Source organism: Histoplasma capsulatum (genome assembly GCF_000150115.1).
Source record: "Histoplasma capsulatum G186AR genomic scaffold supercont2.6, whole genome shotgun sequence".
Lineage (NCBI taxonomy): Eukaryota > Fungi > Ascomycota > Eurotiomycetes > Onygenales > Ajellomycetaceae > Histoplasma > Histoplasma capsulatum.
In genome coordinates this window covers 1,489,738-1,517,495 of record NW_025544806.1, presented here as the reverse complement: position 1 = coordinate 1,517,495, position 27,758 = coordinate 1,489,738, and the positions used below count along the sequence as shown (strand labels likewise).

Below are 27,758 nucleotides of genomic sequence, written 5' to 3'. Positions count from 1 at the left end.
TTGCCCGTGAATTCGCGCTGCAGCTTGCATCTACAAATCACACATCACAGCGTTGGATTCTTGGCTCTTGAGATATTAGGATTTTCCGCAACCATCAGCAGTTTGACAAGCCAAGCTGTTTTTTGTTTGTCTTTTCTTTTCTTTTCTTTTCTTTACTGTGGGAAACAACAAGGTTTGAGGGACGGAATCCAAATTCAGTGATACAATGAAGGCTGTGTGTATGTTTTATTGAGTCCAAAAATACACGGATAATTGCTTTGTCTCTTTGTCCATTTGACATGGATCGTTTTCTACGTTTGCAAAGTAAAATTTATTTATTTGGTTTTCATGTTTTGCACCAAGAAGCTACCCGTGAATATCACTGGCCACCCATGTCACGCCTATCTGGTCGTCCTCGCGAGGCTCGGAAATGTTGGGCAGCAATGCAGTAGCGCAATCCATCGAGAGTCTTAATCCCGCCCAGTCAAATGAGCCTGTGTTCCAACAACAGAGTTAGCAACGATCGCGAATTTGGTTGTTGCTGGGAGAAATTGTCAATGATCGAGGGGCTCAGGAAAAATGAAAGATGGAAATGTTTGTCGTTCAGGATCCGGAGATCTTCAGTTGAACTATGCTTATAAATTTTGGATCATCACGAAAACGGAGGGAAAAAAATGCAGGAATTGCAAACAAATTTTTGCTCATACATACTAGGATCGCAAACATCCTCCGCTTTCGGATACAGACATGAATGTGGCCAGCATTTTAGCGCCAGCCTAAGCCGGATGCAACTTTGAGGACGTTGACATATTTCTGACAGTGCTATCTTTGTTGGATTGAAACTTTTGAAAAGCGAAAAGTTGAGAAGCAGAGTTTTATTGATGCCAGAAGTAGGCTAACCAACTCGGGATAGCTAAGCGAGTACGACCAACCGTTTCACGGATTATATTAAATCCAAGAGAACAAGGCGAAGTAATCATCTTGAGACCAAGGTTCAATCATCATTTTTGATGAAAAACCACGCCGTCCTTCATTCTCACTCTCATTCCCAACTGAACTCAGCTTTGATTTTTTTAAAAAAAAATTGCTTCTGGATCTCCGGCGAATTCCTTCTCCTTACTGACCTCATGTTTCGAGCATTCAAGAATTGCATCAGAATTTCTGCACTGATGCTTTGCACAAAAATCTGGCTCTCCCTCAAAGAATGCCCCATTCCAAGTGATGACTACGGTATCAGCGTGGCACATGAAAGCCAACCGAACCATGTCGATGCAGTGGCCTTTATAAATATATGAAATACGGTTAGCCATACATATGCGATTTCATGGTGCGTAGAGATTTACTGACATGATCCCTAACGGAGGCTGAGGAATCGAGCTCATCCATTCGATGATAGCTGTCAGGCGATAATACTCCTTCTGATTCTCGCTTCGTCTAGGGAAAACTTACTACACAGTGTAACTGATGAAACACCGTTATGGATGCGAAATAACGTCTTTATGACGTAGATACTTCAACACTCGTCTTGATCTGCTTTTTGAGATTTTTTCTGGTTCCTGCAAATGGATCGACTTAACACCACTTCATTAGCCTCGTTATGTTGTAGGCTTTACAAAGGAGCTGGATGTACTTTTTTACATACCATCATACAGCCCATTCCATATCCCATTGAGCCCATTTCCTGGGAATCTTTTATCCTGGTTTGTGGCTGTAATACTTGCGTCCAAAACCACCGGCTGGAATGGCACTGCCACTTGCTCAATCAGCATCTCTAGAGGCAGAAGATTTCTATTTAATTGCTTATCCAGAGCCATCCCTATTGCTGACTGAAAAAGCAAATATATTGAAGATCTAACCAAAGGGGAAAAAAAACCGGATGGTGATCCTAACCTTCTATCTGCCACCTTTCTCGCTCAGTCTATTCGAGGTATGTAGCCTCAGGATGAGATTCATTTTGACGAAAGTCTGCCACGTAAGCTGCGAACGCCATGCCATAAAATTTTTACCTTCTCACTAGCTATGTTCACAGGTGCCGGAGGAGATATTCTTTAAATAATGAGATTTTCCATGATAGTTTCATTTTGTCGTTGCTTTGAACGGGAGAGCTGAGGCATGACGTCAGATCAATTAAAGTTGACACATGCCAATTTAAAGTTAAGCTTACAATTAGTTCCCGTCAAACTTCGACTTTTATTTCAGGATTTGGAACACGATTCAGGTAAAAAAATGTTTATCCTATTGTTCGGGAAGCCGATGGAGTCCTTTTTCCATCTTATTCATAAAAGTAAAAACGGTCGACCTGATCGATTTCAAGTTTTTATAGGTTTTTGTGGGAGACTGGGCTTCCTAGTACGGACTAGCGCTCCACACATATAATCCCCAGAAGCTAGCAACCAATAGAACCACTCAGACGTCCAACAGTTTTTTATTATCTATAATTTAAAAGCCTCGGGCACTTCGTGCTAACTCTGTCCTGGCATCAATTCTGGAAAATTGTCTTAAGTCGGGCGTCTGGTTTAATTTGAGAAACTTGCGAGATGATAACGGTCTTAAAATGCTTGCCCTGTAGTCCCAAATAGCGAATCTTGGTGGTCCTTGCGCTCCAGGCTTTCCTTGGCCATACGTCATTCTCCTCCTGCACGCTTTTCCCATCTTGGAATCCCAATTCTATATGAAGGAACATTGGTCACTGATTTGACTTCGGAAGTTCTCAATATAACTTAGCGGATACTCAAGACACTGTTTTGGCCAATCTAAACGTCAAATTTGAGATCCAGTCTGATCATTCTGAGACTTCCCCGTGAATTACAATCTACATTATTGAAATTAGCCCTGGCAACATTGATAATGTCGCGAATTCGGCACATTAAAATGTTGGCCACATAGGAGTATACACCTGATCACCGCATTATTACCGGTCATAGTTTCTTAGTGTGCCGACGCTTCCATGTAAAAAATAAAGTGTTGAAGCACAGCTGCAAATGTTCATATCACTTCGTCTTTTAGGACAACAGGGACTTGAAGCATGTCAGTTTTTCGTTCTTTTGGCTGTCTTTACACATCGTCTTCCTTCAATTTACTGATACGATACTGGGGGCCTGCCATGTAACGGGCGTCGAAAAAGCGGGAGAATTCATGCCTGGGTCATTAACTAGTCTTGGAATAATGCCATACATATTGCAGTTAAGTCCGCTGCGGCGCAGTAGGTTCATTGTGTCTAGTATGTTGTCCAATTGAAGTTAACCGATATCCCGGTTTGGCTAATTTGCATAGTTCATTCCGAACTAGACTTTGGAAAGTTTTTGTATATATATATACATTGAATGTCTTTCAAATTCTGTATTTACTTATCCCGTTTAAGGCAATCTCTTCAATTATATGAAATTAGTTAAAACGAAACGAGTGAAGTTCTGCCCAGGTTTGGTTATTATCCCACTATTTAACCTTTTCTGTAGGCAACAGCTTTGGCTCCAGAAAACAATAGCAATAATAATAATAATAATAATAACAAGTCCTGGATGTACGAGATAAGCTATAGCCCAGTCGCTTTTCTAAGGTGAGAGTAGAAGAACGCCATGGCAACAGGCCAGTAGTGTAGACCAACACCATGTACCCTTTTTGGTACGAGAGGCCATTACATGTTAGCCAGGAGATGTGCAGATACCAGTATATAGCCACTCCACACTCTGAGTGTCGGATTCGGATTCGGATCCATTCGCCGTGTACATACCTTGTTTCCCGAAAGAGACGTCGTGATGCTGGCCCACGAAGGCACGCATCCAAACCTTACTTCAACCTCCATCGACATCTCAGTCATTCGTGTCTAACTAACTGCAACGTTGTTTAATCTAGTTGATGGACGCCAGCCGTGCCTAGGAAGCACAATGCAATCCCTTTCATGCCATAGGATCCTCTAACTTCAACATTCCCGAAATATATACCACTACCTTAGAATTCCTGATAGATCGTGACGCAATGAACTGGACCGGGGGGCGCTTGCAACGCTACTCTTATAAAAACTACAAATCTCAAAAGGCTGCTCAGAAGCAGTATTTTGCAAGGACAAGACTGAAAGCCCAGAAAAGACTCCACCAAGGGCCGTCTTCATCCTCCGCGAGATCATTGCTATCGCAGCGCCTGCCTAAGGAGCTATCCCACTCACAGGAACGCGAAGGAATCGACCATTACATCGGGAATGAGAGAAAAGTAGACAAAGACATCTCATCGGATGGATCCAGCAATCGCAGCCCTGAAACTGAAGAGTCGCAAGACTTTGACCACCTCAGGCGAAAATTACTCAAGAGACAAGACTGGGCCAGCTTGGCTGTCGTTCGGCCACTTAGGACAAGTATGTTTCCCAGGAGCAGTCCACATGCGGTAAACATAACAAGAAGGCGACATCGCCAACAGCAAAAGATGAAGCACCGGATACCCTTCCAAGGGGAGGGCCTGGACGCAGACATCGCAATAGGACAAATGACGAATTTTCCCGGGGGTTATTTAAACGAAAATAGGTTAGATGCGGTCCTTTCGAGTTTTCCCAATATGGATTGGGATGCCATTTATATTGAAGGCGAAAAGCTAACAACTATGGAAGTAATAGCCCTAACGACAAAGAAAGTCTACTCCTAGGGCTCGAAACGGATATGGAGAAAGCAAGAATCTCCAACTCACGTAAATTTCGTCGTACGGAGGCAAACTCACGCACTATCGGCTTGTGGAACACACCGAATCATAGTGAGAAAGAAGGGGCGGAACTCCCTGTCTTGGTTGCGGGGGGGAAGAGCAGCTGGATTTCATCTGCAGATTGCTGGATCTGGCATCCACCTACCCCAGCCAAGCTGAATAGTCCGGGCCGAGATAACCTCTATGACGAACTACCAGATGACTACTGGTCTGTGGTGGGAAGCGAACCAACTGCCCCGAGCCAAGATCCGTCAGAATCCATGTTACTCGAAATTGAAGAGATGCATACCATGGGGCCATTCGAGAAAGAGTCGAGAAATAACATATCGGATTGTCAACGGACTACTTATTCTAGTAGTGAGTGGTGTGAAGAGCACTATAGAAGCGAGAGTAGGAGATCACCGATGCCGAACATCGCAAATACATCTGCTCCCTCCACCATGTCACTAAGAAACTTAAATAACATAGAAGTCGTACATCCTCGGGCTCACTCTTGTCCAGGTGAAGGATCACCAAATGCCGGAAATAGTCAGAATTCAGCACACAGCAGTACATCTGCGATAACAAGCGTTTCTCCACTACTCATTCCAGAGATGCAAGGCAGACATTGCAGGAACCCTGAAAGATTCCTTGTCCATGGCCTGAAACACCTAGTTCCCAATACATACGCTGGACATGAATTGCCCGCTGTACCTGATGCGCGAAGAACATCTGATTCCGGGATCTTTGATGGTCAGTTCCAGTCCGGAATCGGGAGCGAGTTGAGCTCTGTTGTCAACGATTCGGCGAGAGGACAAAACAAGGTTCCTAGCTTGGAACTTAGGGATTATCTATCATCGTTGTATCAAGTTGAGGACATAGAGCAGGGTAACCCACAAGAACTACTCGTATGTTTTCCCACGCAGCAGACAGCCCTGGACGTAGATTGGGCAGCAAGGCCCGAAGTCCGCGTTCCAGCTTCTCGAGGCATTGATGATTTGAATCCTGTCATTGACACGGACGGAGAAGGTCATTTATTGAAATATTTCATGGGTTGGCCAACCAGTCAAGAACAGAGTGACCATTATACGCTTCTGTCCCCAGTATGCATGGAGGCCAGCGATCTGTCTACTGCTGAAAAACCAGCCTACCCAAATAGCCTGACAGAGCCTAGGAATGCTAGCAGCGAAACTGGGTCTCAGGTATGGGGTAAAAAGGCAACAACTTCGCGCGATTCTGCGGATCTCAGCGAGGTGGGAGGATCCGATCCATCCAGATGTGAAATTTCCTCACAGGATGCCGTGGTCGGTACCACTAGCGATAGTTCTTCTACACATCAGCAGCGTTTCTAAATTCGGTGACATTGTCAATGATGCTCAAGCATCCGAAGAAATTACCACTGTAGGTAAGCCCAGTTTGTCGTAATTGGGGTTATTTGGATGGCAAACAATTGTTGTAGGCGTGGGCAACTCAAGGCCTGCTTCTAGCGAAGACAATTATCAACTGCCTTTCTCCCTCATTTTCTGGACCCGGAGAATGTCCCTTCCTTAGAGACGATTGATGAATTAGGATTGATAAGAATGCATAATGTTCGGCGTTGGAAGTCATATCAACTTTGACCAAACAAGATGTTTGAAGGGCCAGTTATCGAGGTATTATTTCATACAATCAACTCGTATGGGTGTACGAGTCAACTTGAGCAAGGAAATATTGATGATTTTCTTTTTGCTCTCGTCTTTCTTCCTCTCTTCTTTTCTTTTTTTTTTTTTTCCTTTTGTAAATTAGTTATTGCCGTTCTGTCTGGCATTGAGATGGAAGAAGTGCTTTCGAAAATCCTTGACGTCTCCGCAACTTATTTTTAGCTAAACATACAAGTAGTAGTTAAAAAAAGCACAGTTAAACCATGCGATGACACTCAGGCGTGCAATCTATCCATGGTTGGGGGAATAATTTGCTTGTGTTGTCGTCGTGGTTGCCGGTGGTGGCGCACGCCTTCCCCGCTAATAAGCAAGCTCGGCCTCCGTATTTTGCAACGCTTGACCAGCTTCAAACCTCATCCAACCTCCACCTTTTGCACATCAATCCCTATATCCTATATAATCGTACGCTACCGAACTCCTAGACTGTCGACAGTTTAACACACATATATTTATATACCGAACTCCTCTCAGGGATGCGTTTCCCCGTATCATTAGCCCTAATCCTCTCCCAACTGGCAATACATGCCTCCGCCGTCTCGAAACCCCAACCAGAACAAAACATCCTCAGGAAGGGCCCTATTCCCCTAGTTATATGGCATGGGCTAGGCGATGACTACGGGAGCGGCGGCATCCAGAATATCTCCAACCTTGCCCAGATGGTCCACCCAGGAACCTACGTCTACGTCATCTCCCTTGGCAGTTCACGCGCAACAGACCTCCGGGCCAGCTATTTCGGCAACCTCAACGAGCAGTTAGAAGAAGTTTGCAAAAAGCTAGGTACGGAGCAGATCCTCAGTACCGCTCCCTCCATCAATGCTTTGGGCTTCTCGCAGGGCGGCCAGTTCCTTCGTGCATATGTCGAGCGCTGCAACTTCCCACCTGTCCACAACCTCGTTACCTTCGGCAGTCAACATAACGGTATCTCAAGCTTCCAGGGCTGCAGCACCACCGGTGATTGGCTGTGTAGAGCTGGGGAGTCGCTGCTACGATGGGGTACGTGGTCTAGATTTGTCCAGTCCAGATTCGTACCTGCGCAGTACTATCGGGATCCTGCAGACATGGAGCAGTATCGTGCCTATAGCAATTTCCTGGCAGATATCAATAACGAGCGCGCTTCGAAGAACGTGACGTATAAGGAGAACATGGCGAAGTTGAATAAGTTTGCTATGTACATGTTCGAGAATGATAAGATGATGGTGCCGAAAGAGTCGTCGCATTTCGCGGAAGTTAATACGACGGATGGGACAGTTACGCCACTAAAGGAAAGGAGGATATTCAAAGAGGACTGGCTTGGGTTGAGAGAGTTGGATACAAAGGGGAAGTTGGATCTGAAGACGACCACAGGTGGTCATATGGAGCTTACCGATGAAACACTGCGCACGGTCTTCCAGGAGTATTTTGCGCCTATTGAGCTGGGTGGTGATGTGCACGCAATGCGCACAGATGCGGACACGCAGAAAGTGCTATCGGGGTAATCAACTCCGGGAATTCGATGGTAACACTTCCAGAGGATGGAATTTGGAGTTCTTGGGGTTTTCAGGCTTTGTCATGTGTGTATAGATTAAGCAATTTTCATACTTTCGCCCATTTCTGTCATTTTCGGTCTATCACTCTTTTTGGTTGAGACTGCATCGCTTCAGCTTATTGATGACGTTCCGTCCGCTTCCTCAGCTAAGCCCGTCTTAAAGGCACGATGGAGAGCCAAGTTATAGATGCCCATCGATTGGCCGCCAATAGTATTTTTATTTTGCCTGCTGTTATTTCCCACATATTACTTCAGAATGATAAGTATCGCCAAATTATCACTATGCAGCGAAAACCATTTTCGTAACTAAGTAAATACTATATGAAGTTTTGCCAACAGGCTTAAATCGCAACGGTCAAATACGGCTTTGTGTGTCGATGTCGACAACTTCCAGCGATTCGTCAAAAACTCCACATATCAATCAGGATGTGGGGCTGGCCAAGGCAGAGTTGACTCATAGGCCAATCGACCGAAGGGTGGATATCCTGATTGACTTGCCAGTTGGATTGGACGGTAGTGATATGGATTGATCAATTCCAAACCCTATTATTTGAGTTTTCGCCTCCAGTGGATCATTCGAGCCTTCACCTCTCATAACAACGGATATATATCTGACTGTGCCAAGAACATTCGGTAATAGCAAGGGGGCAAGGGAAATAAAGAGAAAGAACCAGAAGAACTAGAAACATGGCAGAAGCCCAAGAGAAATATCAACACCAATTCCAATCCCAATCACCTCCTTTCCCGACTCAGGAATGGGTACAGTTCTTCCCATCCCCATCTCCCAAATCTCCTGCTGGAACCGCAACCACAACAACATCATCAACAAAAAAAGACGAAAAAGTGAAGTACATGATTTCGACAGACCCGTCCCTTCTCTCCCTCTCCGCTCTGGACAGCGCCTTCACGCAAGAATACATGTACTGGGTCAAACCGCTCCCAGCACCCGTTTTGAAGGATATGATAGACCGCTCGTTATGCTTTGGGGTGTACAGATGTAGTCACAGTAACATCGCCAATGATAATGGTAATGTTGGTGTTGAGGTTGATATCGATACCGATGCCGATCCCGCTACCGCTCGCAATATGGATGCCACCACAAACCTCACCCAAATCGGCTTCGCACGCTTAATCACCGATAACGTCACTTTCGCTTATCTAACTGATGTGTACATCCTCCCTGAATACCAGGGGACAGGCCTGGGCTCTTGGTTGTTGCAGTGTGTCAATGCGTGGGTAGATGGAAGGGGAGAGTATTTTAGACGATTCATGATGGTGACAGTCGGCGAAAGGGCGGAAGGCTACTACCAGCGCGTCATGGGCGTGGAGACGCAGGGGAGAAAAGGAGATGTTTTTATTATGGGGAAGAAGGGGAAGGGTGCCGTAGTTTAGATTTGACAAGTTTGTTAGGTAGTTTCTCTCTCTCTCTCTCTCTCTTTTTGTTTCCCCGTTTTTGATTTCATATGGAAACTTGACCTGTTGAGGAATATTTTGAGAAACTTCCGTGTTTGTTGCTTTGGAACTGCTAACATGTCGAAGTACGCACTCGTTGTTGGCATCTATCCCCTCCGTAGAGAGAGGCAACGCTCCTAACACTTCCGCTAAAACAGGGTGTGTTTGATGAAAGGTCGCATCTATGTATTATATGAATTGACCAGGCCTTCAAATCATACACCCCGTCCAAGCATTGTCGTACTGCCCTATTAGTTTGCTCTTGTGGAGACTAGAGCGGCCGCACGCACACATCACCTCAGGTCTATCATTGAGGATTATCACCGTCAGGGGAGGATATGATGTTAGGAATAGGGAATCTCTTTGTCTGCACCGTGAATCATTATCTGATATGAAAATGATCCCGATATCACATATCAGAAAAGATCTCAAATAATTCAAAACCTGGCGAAGGATGTCTCAATGCTCCCGTGAAAAACCATCTCAAATAAACTTAGGTTTTGAATATGTGGTGTTGTTCGGTATCTTCTGCGTGCAGCACGTAAACACGAAGGATGAGATTATCCAAATAAAATTGACCTCAATTGTCTTCCCGTGATACCAAATTACCATTTGGCCTCTGTGTTTGTCCGCCAACTGCCCTTGCAACTAACGTTCGTAGTAACATCTCATTTGCTCTCCAAACCGATCGGGCTTCCCGGCCATCAGGATCGTCATTCTCCTGAGTAACATCCGCATCATCAAAAGGGATCACCCGCCCGGGGTTGGCAATTAGTTTCACCCTCCCTTCACTACCAAGTACAAAAGCTCCGCAAGATACTTTGCTCAGTCTAACCTGTCTCTTTTGTGTATTGGTAGGCTCCTTGCCAAAGTCACTGATATCTAATTTCATGGCGAGATTGGCATCGAAATAGACAGCCAGTGCTGCTAAAAACGGAGCGGAAGGGCCATTATCTTCCGCGGCAGATGGGGTAGTGTCCGGGTGTGATCGCTTCTTGCCACGGTTTCGTGCTTGATTTGCCAGATTTCTTTTCTCGTTTGCATGTAATTCTATACCGCGAGAGAGAAAGGCGCTGAGAGACTCGCTTGGTATAAGTACATCTAAACTTCTCAACGCGGGAGATATTGGCGTAGGGAAGGATAGCGTAAGTTGTGTCTCTTTGATTAATTTCTCGACAAGACCCCGTGAAGAAACTGATGTCTGTCCATACGCAGATCGATTCAAAATCGAGAGATAGTTTTCAAATGTCGCGCATAGAAAACTAGACGTCAACCGAAGAACTGTACAGCGTGTGTCGAAACTGGTTGACAAGAAAGAAATAAAAGTTTGACGCAAAGAGTTTGGAAGACGGGTCAGAAGTAAAGGAAGAAAGGTTACATTTTTCTGAGTATCATGGTAGCCATCTGGACCTGACATCATGGCTGCTTTATAGGTGATATTCTCATATTCAAGGGTAACCAGAATTCCCGCTGAGACTTCTGGAGATATGACAGATTTTGCGTGGTCGGGATCTTCCAGCAGAGACTCCTCTTCATTCCAATGACTCCAAGTCGGAAGCACATCCCACCTGCACGATTTCAAATGCCCTGCTTTTGAGATCGCGTCGTCCACAGCACCCAGGCCTTCAAGGCCAACCTGCACGCCACGAAGCACATCACCCCGAAGGAGGTCACGCAAACGCGTTGCGTATAATTCCAATCCCTGTGGATTATCTAGAAGCGTTTCACACTCCTTTCCATGATATAGAGGGGATAAGCGATGGAGTGTCCAAGAGGTGGAAAACAACTCGTCCCCTGATGTTGCCATTGCCTCGAACTGCTCAATTGAGATCACGTAGAATACGGCAAAATATGCTGATTAAATAAACCATGAAAATCGGATATTGTAGGACATTCATCAGTTGTGCCCATAGCGGTCCTTTCTCTCCATTTGATATCTTCATTCCTTGACATTGATAGTAGAGCTCAATTGAAGCTTTTGGCTGTGGAAATTAGTTATAAACAGAAGCAAACAGTGCAAACAAACACACAACTAAACCCATGCAAATCGAACATACGAGCATTTCAACGCGTTTTCGTTGTAGTTAGAGATTGACCCTTTAGGTTGCTGCAAGCCAAGGGGGCCTTGGTGCCCGTGGTCCTTCAAATCCTCCGTTTGGTTTCAAGGTTAGGGACCATATTCCATCGACTTTCCTTCTAGTTGGCGCCGACTAGTATTATTATATTGATGCAAGATATGCGATGATAACCTGATTATGAGCGTCTCTGCGTCGGGCTGCTTTAGAAACAACAGCTTAGCACTGTTTTTCTATGTCTGTTGCTTTGTTTTCTTTTTTGCCGTTGCCTTCTGCTGAGTTCAACTTAAGGCTTTTATTCAACTCTGTGGCCATTTTGTTCTGATAAACACCATTGCCGGCTCACTACATTTCGTGCAAATGCTCTCGGATCTCTATATATACCCTGTCAAGTGGAAATCCACTTCCACTCTTTTAAACCATCTGGCCTGGTGAACGGGACACCTATAGCTCTTGGGCTCACGCTGGTATAGATGATCCACCCACGGAAACATCTTACACGTCCGTCCAGACTCCACAGCTAATTCAACTACCAGTATCTGTGACGGGGAAATTCTCTATCAATGGCCATGGATGATTGATTGATAGTTGAGGGCCGTGGTAAATCATCGCTGGGACTCAACACTCCATCGATGTCCCCCCACTGATGGGTTGGATCATAGAGTAGAAGCCTCAGCGCTGCCAGACTGTCAAACCGCGGGAGCTGTTTTAGTTCTTCACCTCTGGGTACCGTTTTCTGTCAAGCTAAAGACGTTGTGGTATATGGCAGACTGTTTGCATATATGCGTTACGCCTCCTCCACCTTCCACATAACCAACTCGAGGGTTCACACCTTCCGCCCTTCCGATTCCAACCTCCTATCCCCTACAATCCGTGCTCAGATATTCCTCATATCCTCCTCCAGGTTTCCTCCCTCCTCGACTCTTGTCCTGCAATCCGTTCCACCCCGGTCTACTGCGCCTAATCAGAACCCAGCTCAAAACAAAGTACGGTCAAAATTATGGACACCTTCGAAGGCATTGTAGTCGTCCTCGTTATCATCCTAATATTTACTCCTACTCCGGTGGCACAGATCTGGCATTGGCTTGGCGTCCAATTCGGCTGGGAGTGGCTCCTGCCGCACCCACCGCCCTTGGAATACGTCGCGCCGCTCCTGGAGGAATTGCGTGGTCTCAGGAATGATATCAATTGCCAGCTTGTGCCGATTTTGGGTCTGGTTCAAGATCGGATGGAATCGAGTGGGCGGCACGCGGATTTCCAGAGGAGCGGGGATGTTAGTGGTAGTGGTGGTGATGGAGAGGAGATGGTATAAAGCTGAAAGATGATGGGCTGATGCCAGAGCATTCTGATTGGTATGTACGTACAAGCACACTATTGTTCTTTTGATGTGTTTTGTTGATTTGAAGATGGTGGATGGTACCATGCAGAGTGCAGCGTCCAGTATGCAGTACGCGATTTTGTCTCGTTAGTTGAGATAAACCAGTCGCAGATTCACCGGTTTTCTACCTTGAAAAACAACCCCGAATGAGGTCATTTATATATTGAGTTTGTATTGTGGGGTGAGTTGGTTTGCTAAATATGCCAGCTCTCCATTCACGAATCTTCCGCGAGGCCATAGCTTTTTGACTTCATCTATTTTATATATTCTCTAAGGTTCTTGAACTGCTGATCTGATTTCGAAGCAAATAGCTTAGGGCTCTAGGTTATATTACACACCGCGGATGATGCTTCAGCCCTTAATTATCCGAGAGCCATTCAACCATTCACTCCGTACGGCCTCTGCATGGTGGAATTTGGAATCATAATGGTGGAGCTATATATTTTGTACTACCGAGGTAGAAATGGAAGCAGTTTTACATTGTGTCTGAGATTGCTATGATTCACTTTTTTTTTGAGGGATAGAGCACGCTAATCCCATCAGGAGATTTTTAACCCAAAAAAAACCCCTATGGGTGCCCGTACATCTTTTTGATATATAAGAAAAGCCTCGGGGGACGGAAATTCTAAAAAACAAAAAAGCTCATGAAAACAAACTTAACCTTGCTAAAAGACGCGCATTCTGGTATAATACATGTAGAACAGTAACAAAAACGAGGAAAAAGAACTCCTGGCAAATCCAAAAATCCCAAATTTCATCAAGTCATGCTATATGTATACATTCTTGCTTTGATTTATCAACATTCTCCGCCCATTTCTCCTAAAGACACTCCGTTATGCTACGCACATCTCAAACGTGACATCACGGCCGATCCACCTCTACCGTCTCCGTCAACTGGAGCGCCTCATCAACACTGCGAACGAAATGTGTCGCACCCCCAACGGCATCAACAATTCCGCTCTTTTCCATCATCTGGAATATCTCCGTTCCGGGTTGTGGATACCTGCAGAAAAACACTCGCACCCCTTGATCAACATAGCCCTGGACAATTTCACTAAGCACCTGGATCCCCGAGCCATCAATGCTCGTGACACCGTGTATATCAAAGATCATATTCCGGTTGTGTTCTGGGGGGCGTACGCGTGGTAGAGCAGGATGCGCAGCAGTCGTGCCGTAGAACTCCAGGCGGCGGAGCCTATTTTTCAAATCGCCTGTGTTTGCGAACGTTAGAGGCTCAGGGATCTTGACGATTAGACAGCCGTCGATAAATTCGACTTTCTCAGGCTGCACTTCTGCGTTCTCAAAACGGTCTTTTGTGCCATATACTTTCCCGAGGATTTGGATGCGCGGTTTGGTTGCGTGGCGTATTATCTGCAGGATGGAGAGGCCTATGCCCAGCGCGATGCCGAGATAGAGCGAGTAAAAAATTGTTGAAAAGAAGATTATGAGCATTAGGCTTAGTTCGGACCAACTACGGAGACGGAAGAAGAAACGTAGGTCGTGAGGTGCTTCTTCGATGAGAGATACGGCAACAACAGAAATCATAGAGGAAAGGATAGCCATCTGGGATGTGGGATATGCGTTAGAATTCCGAATATTCTATTCGAAAAGTTTTTCCCATTCTGGGTAGGCACAATGTGAACACTTACTGGCATATAATAGAAATAAGGCAGCAGAAAGAGAATGCAAATCAGAGTTATTAGGCCCAGAAACACGCCGCTCATAGGGGATTTTGCACCAGTGGCGGCATTGAGCTTGCTTCGGCCGTATCCTCCGAATGCAGGGAGTGACATGAAGCATCCACCAATTACATTGGCTACACCAAGAGCAACGAGCTCGCGATTAGCGCTAAAAGATATACCTTTTATTCCGCCATTGTTTCCGTCACCAAGGCCCTTTGCGGCGATAGACGACTCGAAGAATCCGAGTAGTGCGATGATGAAGGACGTACTCATCGCGCTTGGAAGATGTCGCATGTGTGACATTTTATATGGCCAGCGGAAGGCAAAAGTCGGATTCCCTTCGTTCTTGAGGGAACCAAGGACATCCAACCCCTTCTTATCCCATTGGAGTTTCCAGGTGAGGATAACGGAGAGGAAGACAACAAGAAACCGATCAGGGAAAAAGACAATAGAGGGGAAGCGTGGTTCCAGACGTCTTTTCAGAGTCCTACGCCAGGGGCATCAGCACATATTTTTAGCGTCTTAATCCCATGTATTTAATAATAATAAAAATCTGTACCTGAAAACCATGATGGCTGCAAAGCTTCCAAATGCAACCGCACATGTCAAGCCATGGGCAGAAGATATGTTTCGAAATAGAAATCCCAATTTGTCAATGCTGCTACCATGCGCGGAGCCACTTTTCTTCGCCAGCGAGGTAAGGCCCAGTTGCGGGATCAGCTGATCGACGATGATCATGAAGCCAATGGCACTAATAAATCCTCTTAGGAAGGGCCGGCTAAGGATATTGTCGAGGAAACCCAGGCGAGTGATCCCGCCTATTAATACCATCGCTCCCGAGAGCCCTGTGATAACACCAACTATTTGAGATATCATACCTGGGTCATCGTCCATAGCCTCACCCGATTTAATTGCACCGCGGATCACAGTTCCGACTAGGAGGGACCCTGCTGCTTCCGGGCCCACCACCAGGAGAGGGCTGCTCCCGAGCACAGAATATACGAGGGGATGGAACACGAACGCGTACAGCCCATTCAAAGGAGGTGAATGGGCAACGTTGGATGCGAGAGAGAGACACATTGGGATATATATCGAGGCCACGGTAATAGCTGATATTAAATCGCCTTTAAGGAAGGACCAACGGTACTGCGTTATCCAATTGAAGAAAGGAACGTAGTATGAGATATACCTAGTTAAAATAGACGGATGTAATTAGAAAAAAGCTCCAAATAAACGTACGACGCATTAGGAGAGAATGTATACAACACGCACATCATTCGACGATTGACACCATACTTCTTGGCTAATTGCTTCGTTGTGACTCTACTGGGCAGTCTCGAAAGAGAGGGCATAATATCGTCCCTGTTGTTGGTTTGAATACTAGATCCTTCGCAGGAACTATCTCCAAACTCAACAACCCTAATTGATTGGACGGGACCGCTGCTCGTTTGCTGACTGGCGGAGGAGCCGGGGCGAGGGGAGAAGGTCCCATGATTGCATTGGCGGGAACCACACGCAGGCTCATAGCTCTCATACGATTCCAAAAGTCTTGTTCTGGGATTTATCTCGCCCTGAGACGGAAAACCCGTGCGCTTTCCCCATGTATCCCGGTTGATGTTGGATGGCGGTGGGGAAGGTGAATGACGTTGAGCTTGAGCGGGCCAGCCATGACTGCCACGAAGCGACGACGTCTGTTGAAGTCTTGGCGGGTCAGACTCTGACATTGTGTCCCCAGATTCACAAACCACTGACTACTAGCCCGGATCTGGACACCTGGATTGTTAGGGAAGTTGGGAATTTGGAGGTTCTTGTTCTTGGATTGTGGATGTGAAAATCGCACTGATGTCCTACAGCCCAACTAGTGAGCGAGGACGAGATGTGAGTGGAGCATGAACTGAGTTTCAGAACATAGATTGTCGTGAAATTCATTGGACGCAGGCAGACCAGAGGAAGTATTCTCTACCACTGGTAGGACTTTGCATGGTTGGTAGAAACAAAGATGCAGTTATATAAGCCGGAATGAACAGACTTCGATTCCTGAGCTCGTCGTCGTCGCGAGATGATGGTCAACATCATCCACGGCAATAAATAGTAATCTGAACTCGGTTAAGGCCGAGAGCGCGATCTGATGACATAAGCGGACAATCAATCACCTGTTCTGAATATTCTCCCGCTTTTGCGGCCACAAAAACCCGAACTAGCAAAGTGTCATAGTAGAGGTCGCCAGATTTTACAGCGCACCAGTACATCCTCCTGTTTTGTTGATGCCTGTTTTGAAAGCAGATAACAACTCCCACACCGTCTGATTCTCAATTCTGGGCCATTCCCATTAGCCGTGAACTCCCAAGAGAGTCTCAATTCCTTACCTCTCCCCTCTTCACAGTCCACTTGCCTACAATAGGCACACTCCGCCCACCATGTCGTTAACAAACTGCCGCTTTTACGAGGAGAAATTCCCGGAGATTGATAGTTTTGTAATGGTGAACGTGAAGCAGGTACGTCTCAAAAGAAGATAATCTGCAACCATATGCGGTGTTGCCGAATGCCAGTCTAACATACCCCGCCAATAGATTGCAGAGATGGGCGCATACGTTAAGCTGCTGGAATACGACAACATCGATGGAATGATTTTGCTATCGGAGCTGTCGAGACGACGTATCAGAAGTATACAAAAGCTTATTCGAGTGGGAAGAAATGAAGTCGTGGTAGTTCTTCGTGTGGATAAGGAGAAAGGTATGTCATTGACAAACCCTCTGGTTCCTCATGGCTTCTGCTGTTGTTCACAGACCAATTGATTGTGCGCACGACATTGCGAAACAGGTTATATCGATCTGTCGAAACGAAGAGTATCCCCGGAAGATGTCATCAAATGTGAAGAACGATACAATAAGGGCAAACTCGTTCACTCAATCATGCGCCACGTTGCGGAGAAGACAAAGACTCCAATGGAAACGCTCTATTCGCAAATTGGCTGGCCACTGAACAAGAAATATGGACATTCCATTGATGCCTTCAAACTTTCTATCACGTATGACTATCGCCCAATCGAAGGGGATTGTTTCGTCCCCCCCCCCCCAAACCCCCCCAATGAGGGGGAAAAATAGGAATCGTGGCTAAAGGGACCAAAATTTAACTCCTGCGCAGAAACCCGAGTGTCTGGGATGATGTAACATTCCCTAGCCAGGTGGTTAAGGATGAACTCCAAAACTATATTAGCAAGAAGCTCACTCCACATCCTACTAAAGTCCGTGCAGATGTCGAAGTGACTTGTTTCGGCTACGATGGTATCGATGCTGTGAAAGATGCTCTTCGGACTGCGGAATCAAATAACACACAAGATGCACAGGTCAAAGTTAAGCTTGTGTCTCCCCCGCTATACGTGCTAACGAGCCACTGTTTGGACAAGAACCATGGAATCTCTGTTCTGGAGGAGGCGATCAAGAGCATCGACACAAAAATCCGGGCTTCTGGAGGGGCCTGCGTGGTCAAGATGGCGCCCAAGGCTGTTACGGAGCACGATGATGCGGAATTGCAAGCTCTCATGGAGAAGAGGGAGCGGGAGAACCAGGAAGTTAGCGGAGATGAGGATATGAGCGAGAGCGACGAGGGCATTGTCGATGCGTAAACACTACGGCCAAAAATTTGACGATTTGCTCTTGTCTTATTTTTCTTTTTCGGTCTCCTTGTTATACCATTTCCAAAGGCTGTTGGTCACGATTCTACGGGTTTGATGACCAGCCGTGATTGCGATGCTTTTTAGGGGGGATAGCGGTAGATAAAAGTTAAAAATCAGGACAGCTTCAATTTGTGTGTTCTTTGTGCATGGATACCCACCAATCGACCTGATGTTGACTTCTCTCGCAACTCATACTCTTGTAGATAGTTAACTCGCGGTTAGTTAACTATGGCAGCGTGTGACTTTCAGGAGCTCCAAGACCAACCAACCTACGTAATGGTGATACAAAAGTCTGTTTGCATCAAGATTCCCAACCAACAGAACTGAAAATGGGTCGATTGATAACCAAGCCCCGTGGCGAATCGTGCCGACAAATAACAAGGCATAGTTACCTCTATTTGTTGTGGTGGCTGGCTGTAGCTCTTGTCAACTCAGCTTTAACTGGGAGCTAGTTCCTCCAAGCGTCTGGACAATCCCCGCAACAGTTGGCTTCACAGATCAGAGCTCATCCCAGTCGAAATCGCCTCATCTTACCTACCCATGACCAAGAGATCGAAATGGCTACCCATTGAAGAGGACGAACTACTCCACTCCCCTTTTTCCTGCCCAGCGATAACTATACCAATCTTCAATTTCCACTTCCAAGCCGTATCCGTGCAATAACTGCTCAATCATGGTGCGGTGGGGAAGTCTGTTGGGTGCTGACCATCGTCATCGAGCCCATCGGGAGCTCTATGAAGGACGCAGATGTAAGTGGTTTTCCCGGCTTCCTACATATCTATTTCAATTTGCTGCGGACAACTCTATTTTTCATTCTCTCTCTCTGGCAGAGAAGGTCCTCCTTGCATACGTAAAGAAGAGAAAGCAAGAAATTGACAGTTAGCTGTGAACAGTACTCCCTGTGCGACGCAATGAAGCCATACCACCGGCATTGCCAGCGAAGGAGGTCACCAAAGTAGCCCTCCGCTTGAAGTACCAGATCGAGCAGGTTATCCCCTGCGAACTCGACGAAGATTCTGTAACCAAGGCCAATAGCAACATTCTCACCAAGGCCGTCATCCAGACCACACGCGAAGCGGGTGGGGAGGAGAACAAGGCTTGTGTAGTGTACTGCCTGCTTGTCTGTTTGCGATGGTTCAAGCTGCAAGCGCTGGCTGAGTTGTGGGATTCAGATCTCCATGAGCTGAGGGCCGTCGCATGTGAGGTCCTGGCGAAGAGGATGTATGTTTATTTTTGACCCATGAATTCCGCACACTATATTATGCACCATGTTTATTCCAATTATGAACCCATTATTTATTTACATTCCACAGAATCGAAGCTGAAGAAAACAACGAATACCTCATGAACGACGTGCTCTTGAAACGCTATTCGATGTGCATCGATGGAGAAAATACTCCTCCCGTCAATGCTGTCGAACGGGCGGTTGATCTGCATGCGTTACGAGTAATTGGATCTTCCGGCTACCAGAAATGTATCAAGTACCTTTGGCACGGCTGGCTGTGCCAGGACGACAAAGACCCCTCCACCTTCATTGAATACCCTGAAAGAGTCAATACGAAATACTGGTCACACGTCAATCCTGATAGACTGAGAGCTCCAATATACCAGAATACGGTGCAAATATTCTTCTCTCTGTTGTACTTGGTCCTGTACACCATCGTGATAAACACGATCAACCCATCAGGTGATCTTGATATCGTGGAAGGAATCCTCTACATCATGACACTGGGCTTCGTATGCGATGAATTTGCCAAGTTTTGGAAAGTGGGCCGCTTCTACTTTGGTTTTTGGAATGCTTTCAATTCCACCTTGTACATTCTGCTTGTCATCTCATTCATCCTACGTATTGTCGCTCTCACGCGCTCGCCGGATAGCGGTGATGCTGAGCGGATCAGGTTTAATGCCCTCAGCTACAACTTCCTTGCATTTTCTGCTCCAATGTTCTGGGGCCGGATACTGCTCTACTTGGACACATTCCGCTTTTTCGGCGCCATGCTTGTGGTCTTGAAGGTCATGATGAAGGAAAGTTTGATATTCTTTGCGTTATTGGGAGTTGTCATCATTGGATTCCTGCAAGGGTTCATGGGGATGGACCAAGCCGATCCCAAGAACGCCATGACAGCTTCGAATATTCTTCAGGGGATGGCAAACAGTGTTATGCAGAGTCCGGATTTCGGTGTCTTCCAGGAATTCGCTGCACCCTTTGGCATTTTGCTGTATTACTTCTTCACCTTCGTGGTGATGGTCAGTAAGTAACGTTCATGAAAGCCCAGCCAGTGACATCCCTTCCTGCCTGAGTGATAGTGCAGAATACGTCCCCATCTAACAACCATCCGTCCAGTTCTCCTTAACATCCTCATTGCTCTTTATAACAGCGCATATGAGGATATCACGGGAAACGCCATAGACGAATATATGGCCCTATTCGCACAGCGAACCTTGCAATTCGTCCGCGCCCCTGATGAAAACGTGTTCATAGCCCGTACGTCTGCAACCAACTCCCCAAAGCTTGTCCTACTCTTAAATACAAAATTGAATATCACTGATTTTCCACTGACAAATCCCAACGCCCATTTAGCCTTAAACTTGATCGAAATCTTCTTCCTCATCATTCCCTTCGAGTGGTGGCTCCCCTCAGCCCGCTACGAGCGCCTCAACCACTACGTAATGGGCATAATCTACTCTCCTTTGCTCTTGGTCACGGCTCTGATCGAGACACTAAATGCCCGGCGTATCCGCCTCAACCGCCGGCTGGGCGAAGAAGATGACGACATACTCCAGGAATGGGAGGAAGCGGCACAAGATTTGCAGGTCGATTTTCAGGCGGAGAATTGGGATCTGAAGGTTGCGGAGACGAAGCCGAATGTTGAGCTTGACCCGTGTGTGTTGGAGATTAGGGAGTTGAAAGGGCAGGTTGCGGAGTTGATGGGGTCGGTTAAGAGGTTGAAAGAGCAGGTGGAAGGCGTCAGGAGGGGTAGTGATGGTGGGACGTTCGTTAACGGGGTCGATGAGGTGGGTGTGACGGAGGTGAGTAGCAGGGATGGGAATGGAGAAGATACAGGACCGGTTAATGGGGAGGAAGGTGGGCTCACGGCAGCGACGGAAGCTGGAGGGGATGCAACAGGAGAACCACGAGAATGATCGTAACTCGCCGCTTTTGACTCCGCATATCCACAGAACAGTTTTCCTGCTCCTGGCATGCTACACCGTAGTTTAAGATGGCGTGGTCTTTTAGTTCCCGTTCGTCCCCCCTGCATTACAAATGTTTCTACTATTCTGCTTTATCGACCTTTGAGTTCTGCATATTGAATCATCCCGCTTGTTTGGATTTTGTTCCTATCATCTTCTCATTTTATTCAATATCTGTTTTGTAGGGTGGCAGGCGGGGGGTTGTCGTGGTTGCATACAGTTGCATACACACGGTGCCCATCAGACACCGTAACGATAGACACCATGACAATAGATTCAGCCGCAAATATCTAGGAGCCACGAACGATGTCCCTTAGCCCCTGGGCTCATTTTACATACATACTCTAGCAAACTCGAAGCTATCTCAATAAAAAAAACTACAGAAAATTCATATATATCTTAGTATCAAGTGGTATGTATATATGCATAGGTATAGATAGAAGGGTGATGAAATACACACAGCGACACCGATAGGAAACTCCAACTGGGTTCACGCGCCCAGTAACAGAAGGGAGGCACAGATATAACAGGCAATGGCTAATATCCTTATCCAGAAAAGCGGAGAAAAAAGAAAAGGAAGAAGAAGAAGAACGCCTCCATGTCCCTTCAATGCAATAAATACCTCCTGCCCCGTGAAAGAGAGACAGAAAAACAAATCAAAAATAGGTGGCAAAACTAACAGGAAACCATATCGATATGACAGTAAAATAATAAGACCGAAGGGCTAACAGAAGATAAAGGAAGCTATCGCTTGGATATTGCGTTGGACTTGCCCCAGAGATATCATAAAGCTCAGGAGTAAGAAATGTTTCGTTGAATTCGCGTCATGTCGTCAATATGCCGGACAGGAAAAAGATTGAGGGACCAAGGGGTGGATCGGAATAGGTAGGGTGCCCGGATGCTGTGGTTGTGCCGTCTAGGATGGGTTGAGAGGTTAATATAAAAGTTCAAGTTCGCGTAGATACAAGTCAAGTCATCCTTTTGAAAAAAAAAAAAAAAAAAAAATGTATGCAGCTTCAACTAGCGGAGTGTGAAGCGGGAAAAGGTCATATCAACGATTTGAAAAGCCATTTGGTTTTATGCAGTTTGGTCGGAATAAAGTCCTTCAAAATCCAATTGTCCGATCATTCCATTAATACGATCGATCTCTTTGCTAAGTTCCTCAGCATTTTGAACAAGACTACTAGCCTCGTCGTATTTGCGCCTGCGGTTCGCGTCAGCGATCATCTCAGTTACGAAGAATTTCTGCTCCTCAAGCACGATGAGACGTTCACGGAGGGATTTTTCTTCCGTTTCAAGCGCGGAGATTGCGCTGCTATTATCACTAGCTAGACTGGCGGTGCTGTTTGCGCTCTCCCCGTTGCCGTATTTTATGGCGGCAAGAGCACTGGTGCCGCCGTTCGCTACTCCGGTGTTGGCATTTGGTGGAAGTCTACTACCGTGGGGAGTGGCATGTTTTAGGACTTTGGGGAGCGATTTTAAGGGGAGCATGTGGAGATGCAGGAAATTAGTGGCTTGATGGTATATGGCTTTTTGAAGTTTGGCTTGTGTTGGAGATTGTGTGGGGAGGTCGCGGATTCGTCTGGCGGCAATGTCATACTGAGCGAAAGAGTCCATCAAACGCTTACGAACTTTGGAAGCCTCAGTAAGCTGGGTGGGGGAAGGTGCTTTTTCCGGGTCTCTGTATTTGGATGGGAGAGTAAGTGTGACGAGAACAATGTGGAGGCTTTGGAGTGGTTGATCAAACTGACTGTAATGCGGAAAGTAATTTCTGGAATCTTGGTAATAACAATCGAATGCCTTTCTCGAACTGTACAAGATTCTTATACGCCCTAAGATCCGGAGGTTCTTTGAGGAGGTCTTGCGCGACATCCCTTCGGCTAAATATAGTAGATTTACACTCTTTACAAAGACGAATGTCAATGTTGAGTTTCGTACCGGTGGTTGTTGGTTTCTCCGAAACTTGAGTCGCTCACTGATCAGCACACAGGGAAACGAAACTGGGATGAATAAACGTACTTGGAGAGATTTCTAAGCAAACTTCGGAAGAGCATCCTGTTACTGGATCGCCACAGACCACTCTCCCACATGTTCGACAATGATGCCTCCGAAAAGTGTAAGTAGTAAAATCTTGTTGGCAGAATGGACATCTTAGAACATTTGCATCATCTTCCCAACTAACAACGGATTGTTCAAGTGTTTTCCTGTGGTCATTTTGCCATGTTATAGACCATCGTTTATTGGCCCCTGATTGAATCTGGTCTGCGGGGAGAGTAGAGAGTAGCTGAGTGAGTCGAGTAAGCCGCTTTTCCAGCCGCGAGACTTCCAAAAATGCCTTGTCCACTTTTTGCCTCCGTAGCTCAGCAAATTCCGCAGTGTGGTCGCGTTCCTGGCCTTATTAACGGATTAGATACAAACGTCCAATCCCACGAAAATATGGAGCGTACCATTACGGTTATTGTACCCTTCCCTTGACTTGTAGCAAGTCTCACATACCCTGCACCAGAATCCGCGAACTGGTTCATGTTGAGCAGATCGAGACAGCTTCATTTGATACATAGTATGCTCTTCGCAAAACAGCTTCCCGCACTTGCGGCAGTTGACGCTGCCACTGCTAACCGTAAGTCGCTTCTGGCACATTGGCTCCAAACATACATCATACATGCCACGCCCTTGCCAATGTTCTCTTGTGACCACTTCGTCTGGGTCCAGTATCCTTGGTAGCTCCGGTCCTGTCTGACCTGACGAGATTCGGGTGGGGCCCGAAACAGATACCGCTGCGTTGTGGTTTGATTCAAAGACATCGAGGCCCTTTAGCTTCTGATTCAGCACAGCTAGTGGTTGGAATCGTTTCGCCTTTTCTACTTGGATCTGAAACCAGTCCTTCACTTCAACTTGCCGATCACCCTCGAGATTCGCATGTGTATCGTCAAGGTGCCTAGCTCAAACGTTCACGATTAGTATGAAGGATATAATCAAGCGCGAGCATATGGTTACCTGTTCAGTTGCAGCAAGGTAAGCTGAGAAAAGCTAGTCAGCATCATAATGGGTCTTTCCAAAGGAAGAAAGAAAGGAAACCAAAAAAGCTAAAATACATATGAAAACAAAACGAAATAAAATGGAACGATGAATTGCTTTCCAGCATGGAAAGAAACCGGATGTAAACTGACCATCTCTTCGTTGCAAATTGGGCAAGCGAGCCTGGAGCTTCCTGCCGCCGCCGCAACTCGGGATATAGATGAATCTCCATTTTCTAGCGATATTCTCGACACTATATCCTGCGTATCTACTGACATCTGAGAGACAGCGCCCTGCGAATTGAGGGAAACACTGCTAGGCGACGGTGAGTGGATGCGGGAGTCCTTCTGCAGCGAAGATGTTGGGGCAGCAGGGTTCAAAGACCTTCCACTGCCCAACACTCGGCCTCCCCCCAGAGTCCTCTTTCGCATATTTCCGAGAAAGAGGAAGGCTTGTGGACACTGGACTGCGTAGTAGCAGTAGAGAGGATTTTGTCGATATTCCGACGAAGTATGGGCGGCGTTCCGAATGCTGGGGAACGGCCGGGCCACTTTTTGCTTGGCGGCGGGGATCGGCTAATTGATTAGCGGAAGTTTATCCGGCGCTTAGCTAGCCGCGCGGGCTTACAATACTAGGCACTCCATCTTTGACACTGGAGGATCGGCTTTCGGAATTAGAGGCATCCTTGGCAGTAAGAAAAAACTTGACCCATTGTGGTTTTTGGCGGCTCACAATTTGGACACTTGACCGTAAGGGAGGGCCACGTACGTGAAATGGTGGTAAAATTTGTTCTGAGCTCGAATGAATGAGATAACTCGGTGGTTGTTGGCTTAGACGGATTGATCGGGAAATACTTAAAGCGGTTTGAAATCCGCTTTTGGTAGTCAGGAAGCGTGAGCAAGGAGTAAAAAAGTCTCTGCGCTTGGGCTAAATTTATTCAGAAACGGGTAACTTGGAGATAGGTAAGATTAGAAAGCGCAGAGCCATTGGGGAGAGTAAAAACGGGTTCAAGTGCATTTGATTTAATAAAAATGTATGCGTCTCTTTAATGTGTCACTTCATGTTACAATTGGTGGTATATCAGTAAAAGAGTGAGCAAACAGAAATGGGAAGATATATGAAATTGTGTTTGATCCAATACGATTTATTTGCTCCAAGGTATTATATTGTGGGCGCAAATGGAATAATCATCCAGAGGCAAAAATAAGTCATGGAACGAATGGGCGCAGAATTGGTTATTGAGCGGTGCAGACGCAGGGACAATCTGGACCTTTGTCGCCTAAATCTACCACACGGCAAGAGAAGTTTGGCGGGAACGGTTAAGGTTTAGATCTGCCAGTAAATGGTCGGAGTCTGCAGGAGTAACACCCTAGCTGTTGCGCGCTCCTCATTCACGCCACCCGTTCGAAAAGATGGTCGCTCCGGATCCAATCAGTAAGAAATTCCACCACATCGTAATGATCTTTGGTGGCAGCAAATTCCAATGGAGTGACATTTCTAGAATCCCGTGTATGGGGATCTGCATTTCCAATCTGCAAGAGAAGTTTTACAACCTTTAAATGACCCCGTTCCGCTGCCCACGAGAGAGCTGTGCGCGCCGCATGGTCCAGACGATCAACAACAGTGTTGGGTGCGTATTTGAGTATCAGGTGTACACAATCGGCGAATCCCTTTATGGCGGCGATGTGCAGGGCTGTCTTCCCTAACATATCGCAATACGCCAAGGTTGCGTCATTTTCTAGTAGGAGGGATGTGGATTCGGAATTCCCCAGAGAAACAGCGGTATATAAAGCATTTCCGAAATATATATCCTCATGGTCAATGTTTGCTCCCTTTTCCAGAACAATTTTGATAAGGTCAACATGATTCTCATATGTTGCCGCTGCTAGAGCGCGGTCCAGAGCATCTGTTTTGCGAGGGGAGCTCTGGTTCCTCAGCCGTAATTTCACGGACATCCTCGAATCGGTAAGATGTACTAAAGCCACCCCACAAAGAGACTTGACACAACTCTCGAGTAGTACATCCCGGTCCTTCTGATAATCGTAGGGGAGATTTGTAACCATGTAGTCCGCTGTTGAACGTATAGCATTAACAAGCCCGCAAGATTCTCGAAAGCGGCCCCGAAGAGATAGTTCGACAGTCACCCGAGCCATAAATGCCGGATACAGCTGCAAGAAACAAAATAGACCTGGTGACGTATCTGATATCACCCGTTCAACAAAAACGCTCAGAACATGGACGTCAAACCTCCCTAACAGAGAGTGTAAGCAGCAAATTCTGATCTGGGTGCATGTGGCCGCATTAACTATGCCACTCAAGAAACATTTTATTACTCACTGCATACATTTCTCAATCCTAACAGAGCCCTGAGAACGAGGAGTTCTTCATCATACTCGAACTCGTGGACTGTATGCGCACACATACCCTCGAATCGGATACTGTCAAGGGCGTTCTGAAGAACTAACCGCCATATTTCGTCTGGCAGATATGGGGTGCCTGACATCTCTATTGAGCTCTCCAATGCTTCAACTGAGATAAAGGATCAAATGATTCCTTCTGAATGAATCTCTGGGCTCCTGCCTGCGGTTTGGGTTGCAAATTAAATACCAAAAGAAAAGAAGCCGTTCGGTTAAAAACACCTCAAGACGAAAATTGGTAGTAATATCCAAAGAATCGGCCAATAGCTGTCGTTCACTGGGATTCTAGCCCCAGCCACCAGTTATTTATTTGGCTGCTTGTTTGAATATCAAACAAGGCTGCCAACATGATAATGTTCTACGGAGTTCACTCTCGATTATACGCTATTCTGATAGGCCAAAACAATATCAGGCACACAACGAACATGACAACCATTCAATTTCCACAATGCCCTTTCATCCCTTCAACAACAACAAAGTTAACCCACTTGGCAAAGTTTGAAGCAATGGTGTCAGCGACCGTGCGATTTGCCATTGTCGTTGTAGAAATGTTCATAACATAAAAGACCATCCGTCACAGCCGCATCACATAGCGCCGATCGTTCCTTAGCAAGCCACCCTGAGAATGCCTATGCTGCCAACAGAGAGTGAAATTAAATGCTCAGATGATGCCATCTGTTCCTTTCATTGTGGGCAGTTCCTCATGAAACTCGCTCAAAACACATTTGAAGTCATTGAAATATATCCTCGCCGTTCTTGGGGCTGGGCTGTCATCGGGACCTACATGGATGGGCTGGCTTTTAGAGTACTCACAATGTTCGGCGATTAAGTACATACGGCGCATTCTGCGAGGACCAAGTTCTGAGATCATGGTTCTATAACGATGGGCGGAGAAGGGTGATGAAGGCAGAACCCAACAAAGAGCATTATCCCTTTGCAGGGCTATCTCGGAAAGTAGGAATGTTGACCGTGTGTCGGAACACGGATGGTGAGCCATTC

The 27,758-nt window shown here is 46.3% G+C and overlaps 13 protein-coding genes across 13 annotated transcripts; 6 read left to right on the top strand and 7 right to left on the bottom strand.

Moving 5' to 3' along the window:
• Positions 1-97: 97 nt before the first annotated feature.
• HCBG_05230 (uncharacterized protein) lies at positions 98-1,793 on the bottom strand (the record flags this gene model as incomplete). The annotated part of the gene is made up of 4 exons (XM_045432279.1): positions 98-473; positions 691-805; positions 1,104-1,258; positions 1,622-1,793. 4 exons carry the CDS (start codon positions 1,791-1,793, stop codon positions 346-348), a joined length of 570 nt encoding a protein of 189 aa, XP_045287491.1.
• A 625-nt stretch (positions 1,794-2,418) lies between these two features.
• Positions 2,419-3,191, bottom strand: HCBG_05229 (uncharacterized protein; the record flags this gene model as incomplete). The annotated part of the gene is made up of 2 exons (XM_045432278.1): positions 2,419-2,646; positions 3,060-3,191. The coding sequence occupies 2 exons, from the start codon at positions 3,189-3,191 to the stop codon at positions 2,419-2,421; spliced, it is 360 nt and encodes a 119-aa protein (XP_045287490.1).
• A 763-nt stretch (positions 3,192-3,954) lies between these two features.
• Positions 3,955-5,996, top strand: HCBG_05228 (uncharacterized protein; the record flags this gene model as incomplete). Its single annotated transcript, XM_045432277.1, has 3 exons — positions 3,955-4,493; positions 4,583-5,022; positions 5,167-5,996. 3 exons carry the CDS (start codon positions 3,955-3,957, stop codon positions 5,994-5,996), a joined length of 1,809 nt encoding a protein of 602 aa, XP_045287489.1.
• A 716-nt stretch (positions 5,997-6,712) lies between these two features.
• HCBG_05227 (palmitoyl-protein thioesterase) lies at positions 6,713-8,155 on the top strand (the record flags this gene model as incomplete). The annotated part of the gene is made up of 1 exon (XM_045432276.1): positions 6,713-8,155. One exon carries the CDS (start codon positions 6,818-6,820, stop codon positions 7,817-7,819), a length of 1,002 nt encoding a protein of 333 aa, XP_045287488.1.
• A 401-nt stretch (positions 8,156-8,556) lies between these two features.
• On the top strand, positions 8,557-9,261 carry HCBG_05226 (uncharacterized protein; the record flags this gene model as incomplete). The annotated part of the gene is made up of 1 exon (XM_045432275.1): positions 8,557-9,261. One exon carries the CDS (start codon positions 8,557-8,559, stop codon positions 9,259-9,261), a length of 705 nt encoding a protein of 234 aa, XP_045287487.1.
• A 348-nt stretch (positions 9,262-9,609) lies between these two features.
• HCBG_05225 (uncharacterized protein) lies at positions 9,610-11,254 on the bottom strand (the record flags this gene model as incomplete). The annotated part of the gene is made up of 1 exon (XM_045432274.1): positions 9,610-11,254. The coding sequence occupies one exon, from the start codon at positions 11,126-11,128 to the stop codon at positions 9,902-9,904; it is 1,227 nt and encodes a 408-aa protein (XP_045287486.1).
• A 305-nt stretch (positions 11,255-11,559) lies between these two features.
• Positions 11,560-12,708, top strand: HCBG_05224 (uncharacterized protein; the record flags this gene model as incomplete). The annotated part of the gene is made up of 2 exons (XM_045432273.1): positions 11,560-12,382; positions 12,469-12,708. 2 exons carry the CDS (start codon positions 12,179-12,181, stop codon positions 12,706-12,708), a joined length of 444 nt encoding a protein of 147 aa, XP_045287485.1.
• Positions 12,709-13,415: 707 nt separating this feature from the next.
• On the bottom strand, positions 13,416-16,180 carry HCBG_05223 (uncharacterized protein; the record flags this gene model as incomplete). The annotated part of the gene is given in 6 exon segments (XM_045432272.1): positions 13,416-14,337; positions 14,424-14,590; positions 14,636-14,943; positions 15,016-15,316; positions 15,335-15,645; positions 15,729-16,180. The coding sequence occupies 6 exon segments, from the start codon at positions 16,178-16,180 to the stop codon at positions 13,636-13,638; spliced, it is 2,241 nt and encodes a 746-aa protein (XP_045287484.1).
• A 500-nt stretch (positions 16,181-16,680) lies between these two features.
• HCBG_05222 (eukaryotic translation initiation factor 2 alpha subunit) lies at positions 16,681-18,435 on the top strand (the record flags this gene model as incomplete). Its single annotated transcript, XM_045432271.1, has 4 exons — positions 16,681-16,951; positions 17,027-17,189; positions 17,277-17,484; positions 17,601-18,435. 4 exons carry the CDS (start codon positions 16,874-16,876, stop codon positions 18,079-18,081), a joined length of 930 nt encoding a protein of 309 aa, XP_045287483.1.
• A 175-nt stretch (positions 18,436-18,610) lies between these two features.
• Positions 18,611-21,276, top strand: HCBG_05221 (vacuolar cation channel; the record flags this gene model as incomplete). The annotated part of the gene is made up of 4 exons (XM_045432270.1): positions 18,611-18,881; positions 19,026-19,353; positions 19,446-20,383; positions 20,714-21,276. 4 exons carry the CDS (start codon positions 18,806-18,808, stop codon positions 21,274-21,276), a joined length of 1,905 nt encoding a protein of 634 aa, XP_045287482.1.
• Positions 21,277-22,401: 1,125 nt separating this feature from the next.
• On the bottom strand, positions 22,402-25,025 carry HCBG_05220 (vacuolar segregation protein PEP7; the record flags this gene model as incomplete). The annotated part of the gene is made up of 7 exons (XM_045432269.1): positions 22,402-23,005; positions 23,076-23,278; positions 23,507-23,718; positions 23,772-24,262; positions 24,322-24,344; positions 24,495-24,917; positions 24,975-25,025. The coding sequence occupies 7 exons, from the start codon at positions 25,023-25,025 to the stop codon at positions 22,402-22,404; spliced, it is 2,007 nt and encodes a 668-aa protein (XP_045287481.1).
• Positions 25,026-25,733: 708 nt separating this feature from the next.
• Positions 25,734-26,845, bottom strand: HCBG_05219 (uncharacterized protein; the record flags this gene model as incomplete). Its single annotated transcript, XM_045432268.1, has 2 exons — positions 25,734-26,593; positions 26,767-26,845. The coding sequence occupies 2 exons, from the start codon at positions 26,843-26,845 to the stop codon at positions 25,734-25,736; spliced, it is 939 nt and encodes a 312-aa protein (XP_045287480.1).
• Positions 26,846-27,420: 575 nt separating this feature from the next.
• HCBG_05218 (uncharacterized protein) lies at positions 27,421-27,756 on the bottom strand (the record flags this gene model as incomplete). The annotated part of the gene is made up of 2 exons (XM_045432267.1): positions 27,421-27,539; positions 27,573-27,756. 2 exons carry the CDS (start codon positions 27,754-27,756, stop codon positions 27,421-27,423), a joined length of 303 nt encoding a protein of 100 aa, XP_045287479.1.
• Between the last annotated feature and the right edge of the window lie 2 nt (positions 27,757-27,758).